Raw genomic sequence first — 4198 nt, 5'->3', positions numbered from 1 at the left:
TTTTTTTTTTTTTTTTTTGTCCTCAGTGACTTGTCAATGCTCTGAGATTTCCCTTAAAAACCTTTAACTTTTCACCTTACCTGTACCTCTTATTTCTCCACTCTTATATTCTTAGAAATAAATATTTTATTTTAAAGGATGCCTACAGCATTGACCCAATTTACAGTACTTCTCTCTGGCATCTCTGAAACAATCAGTTGGCTGAAGCCTACCTTTCAAATTCACCACCCACAAAATTCAGTCAAAGGCATCATGCCCACTAGAATATACTCTCTTTTTAAAAAATTTTTTTTGAGACAGAGTCTCACTCTGTCGCCCAGGCTGGAGTGCAGTGGCCGGATCTCAGCTCACTGCAAGCTCCGCCTCCCGGGTTTACGCCATTCACCTGCCTCAGCCTCCTGAGTAGCTGGGACTACAGGCGCCCGCCACCTCGCCCGGCTAGTTTTTTGTATTTTTTTAGTAGAGACGGGGTTTCACCGTGTTAGCCAGGATAGTCTTGATCTCCTGACCTCGTGATTCGCCTGTCTCGGCCTCCCAAAGTGCTGGGATTACAGGCTTGAGCCACCGCGCCGGCCTAGAATATACTTTCGAAGTTACAAATTGATGTGGCTTAGACTTTGGCCAAATAAAACAACCAGTCATGAAGGCTTTAAAGAGTTTTCATTTCAGAATGAAAACTTCAGAAATCCATCTTTCTTATGATAGCTTTGGAAAATGATCTCCTTGAATATAAAGCTCACTTGAAAGACAAAATAATTTTTTTCTGCCCAGTTACTTACTTTCAGTGTTGAACTGTACTTTTTAACATTTATAATTTGCTTTAAATTCAAAATAATTGTGTTACACAAAAAAAATGTTACAGTGGCTCTGGTGCCTAAAAGAAGTCTGGTCAAAGTACCTTTTAAGTAATATGCTTAATACGCTGATGGTGACTCTTATCTCCTAGTTGCATAGTTCAAAATTTGTGCCATCATTTTAACTCTTCTTTTCTTCTCACACTCACATTTAATATATCATGAAATCTTATTGGTTCTCTTTCAAAAATACCCAGGTTCCAACCATCTCCATCTCCACTCCATCTCCATCTCTATCTCCACTGTTAACATCCTGGTTCAGTCTATCATCTCTCAAGAGGATTACTCCAAAATCTCCTGTCTGATGTCCCTACTTCTCTTACCTTCCTATGGTTGTTTTTAACAAAATAGCCATTGTGATCCTTTAAAAACCTCAGACAGATCGTATCACTGCTCCACTAAAAACCCTGCAAGAGCTCCCTGCTTCACTCAAAGTAAAGCCTAAATGCTTACAATGGCCTACATTTTCTGGCTCTTTGTGAGCATTCCTACTACTCCCATTTCATTGACTTCACTCCAGCTGCACTGACCGTGCTGTTCCTCAAGCCCATCCAGGCATGAGACAGTCTCTGGGCCTTTCAACTGGCTGTTTCCTCTGCCTAGAAAGCTTTTCCCCGGGACATCTCCATGACTAATGTCTCATCTCCTTCCATCTCCTTCATTGACTCAGTGAGGTCCACACTGACTATCTAATAACAATCATAACCTTTGCTCCCCCACCAATCCAATCTCCCTTTATCTTCCCCTACTCTTTTTTTTTTTTTTCATAGCTGTTTATCACCTTCTAACATGTTAAATAAATAATGTATTTATTATGCTGCTTATTTTCTGTTTCCTTCTGCAAGAAAGTAAAGTCCCTAAGACCAGGATCTCTTGTTTGTTTAGGAAAACAATTTATATTTATGTTATGGTTGGGTAAAAAGATACCCTGGCATATTGTAGAGGTATAAGAATTAACATCAGTAAATTGGTTCCAAATATTTTAAGAATGCTCTCTCACCCATGGAAAGAGTTTTTAATTTCAAATTGATTTATAAAATGTGTTTAGTTTTATCAGACATGTGACAATGTATCCAGAGATATTTGGCAGTTGTGGGATGGGAATGGGCAGATCAAGACTCAAACTTTCCATGTCCCTTAGAGAAATGAAAGCATTGCCTAAGAAATCTTTTCTTGCTTTGTCCTAAATAATCTTAAAACAGATGGCAAAAGCTAAATACTAAGTCTGCTTCCATGGAAACCACTATCACAGCAGCCCACTCTAGAGCCCCACCTATGAGATAAATGTTTGTCTTCCTATTGTTATAATCTGAGCCTGCCAACTTTCACTCTAAGTCCTACCAGAAAGTACAGCTACTATACACATATTAGCCTGGCAAACACATCTGGGAGAAACCAGTTCATACACAATCTAACCTTAAACATAATCAAACCTTGCAACATATAAAAATTGTTTTACATAATTTGCTGTATTATTCTGCACTCATATTTTACCTTTATTATATAAAAACTCAGGTGTCTTACTTTAATATTGCAAGCCTGCTCCATCAGTCTTCTTGCATTTTCCTCTGCCCTGTATCTCTTTGGAAGCTGAACTCTAAAGAACTTTAAAGCACCTTCAAAATCAGCCTGCAGAAGGTCTTCCTTTGAAGTCTGCAAAATAATAATCAAGAATCATCATTACATTTCATCCTGCTTTGAGGACAAATATATTTCACAAAGAATTTATATTTTCTTGAATATACTTTTATAGCTAAGATCTAAATTCAAACATTTTAAGAAGGTATTTCTAACATTTCAATATTTAGATGATACTGCTATAAGCTGAAATAAATCACCATAAATCATAGAAGCAATCTAAGAGTTAATTAACAAACTAACATACTGAATTTATATTACCTGAAAATTAGAATGATGGTTCCTGGCAAAGCTTACCAAGTTATAGTTCTGAGAAAAGAATAAATCTAAAAAAGGAAAAGAAACTGAACTCAAGGACTAATCTGTGACTTCAGCTCAATGAACATTTTAAGGATATTATTAAAAAGCTGGCTGAAGACATAGAAAGTGTAATCAAAATACATCAGAATTACACAATAAACACCTAATGGGAAGATGGCTTTTCAACTAATGACAGCAGCAGTTCAAGTGAAAAGAATAGGAAACTGATCCCATACCTTGAAGAAGGCTACGAAAAAGTAAATGAAACAAAACACCTAACTACTGAACTCTTATGAAAACTATTGTTTACCAAATTTTACTTCTTCAAAAAATAAAAAACCACTTGGAAATAAATATATCTGTGTGCAGAAAAAAGACTAAAAAGAAAACAAAATGTTTATCTGTATAGTGGAATCATGGGTTACCATTTATCTTTACTTTTTTTGAGACAGGGTCTCCTTCTGTTGCCCAGGTGGGAATGCATAGTGCAATCATGGCTCCCTGCAACCTCAACCTCCCAGGCTCAAGTGTTCCTCCCGCCTCAGCCTGCTGAGTAGATGGAACTACAGGCACACACCACCACACCCAGCTACTTGTAATTTTTTTTTTTTTTAATAGAGATGGTCTCACTCTGTTTCCCAAGCTGATAACTCCTGGCCTCAGGGTATCTTCCCACCTCAGCCTCCCAAAGTGCTGGGATTACAGGTGTGGGTCACTGCACCCTGCAGGTTATTTTTTTCATTATATTTTGTTATACTTTCTGTATAACGCTTTTATAATAAGAAAAACAATAAATATTTTAATAAACAGCTATAAACAACTTTCACAAACACTGTGATACATTTAGATTTAGGAAGATGAGTATACAGAAGTAAGCCAAAAACAAATTAGATGTTTTATAGTCAGTAATTAATAGTCAAAAACTTCAACAATTAAAAAAAGCACCCAGAAACCACATAACTATATGCTATGTCAAAATATTACTTTATTTAAATTTAAATGTAAAGCTGATTAAAGACTGCACTGAAAAAGTAGGCAGCAGGCCAGAGAAATTCCTGCTTCTAACAGGGTCTCAGTTTTCGTCATCACCACCCTGGTCCAAGTCATTATCATGACTAGCAAGACATGTAGTCCAATCTTAGCAACATCTTGTAATCTACATTCTGGCTCAAATATAAGATCTGAGTGAGACCTTCTCTGAGCACTTAAATTCTTCCTCCCAGCCCATTCCCCACTAATTCGCTTTCCAGTTTTACATCTGTTCCCCTTCTTCCCCTCTTTGTCTGTCTTTTTCACTGCTATATCCACAGCAACAAGAACAATGACCAGAATATAGGAGGCACTCAATTAAAATCTGTAACAGAATAAATGAATGAAATCTACTTTTTTTTTTTTTTTTTTTTTTT

General features: G+C 36.7%; 1 protein-coding gene across 3 annotated transcripts in view; it reads right to left on the bottom strand.

Annotated features, from left to right (window-relative positions):
* RABGAP1L (RAB GTPase activating protein 1 like) overlaps nt 1-4198 on the bottom strand; it is an 808808-nt gene that overhangs the window by 187397 nt on the left and 617213 nt on the right. For all 3 annotated transcript variants that reach the window (XM_017866952.1, XM_017866951.1, XM_017866953.1), the window contains one exon: nt 2379-2507. In XM_017866952.1, the coding sequence (XP_017722441.1) occupies nt 2379-2507 (129 nt within the window). The remainder of the gene's footprint in view (nt 1-2378; nt 2508-4198) is intronic.

This window comes from Rhinopithecus bieti, unplaced genomic scaffold, assembly GCF_001698545.2.
Source record: "Rhinopithecus bieti isolate Rb0 unplaced genomic scaffold, ASM169854v2 scaffold_1853, whole genome shotgun sequence".
Classification (NCBI taxonomy): Eukaryota; Metazoa; Chordata; class Mammalia; order Primates; family Cercopithecidae; genus Rhinopithecus; species Rhinopithecus bieti.
The sequence above is the reverse complement of the archived record's forward strand: the minus strand, read 5'-3'. Positions and strand labels throughout refer to the sequence as shown.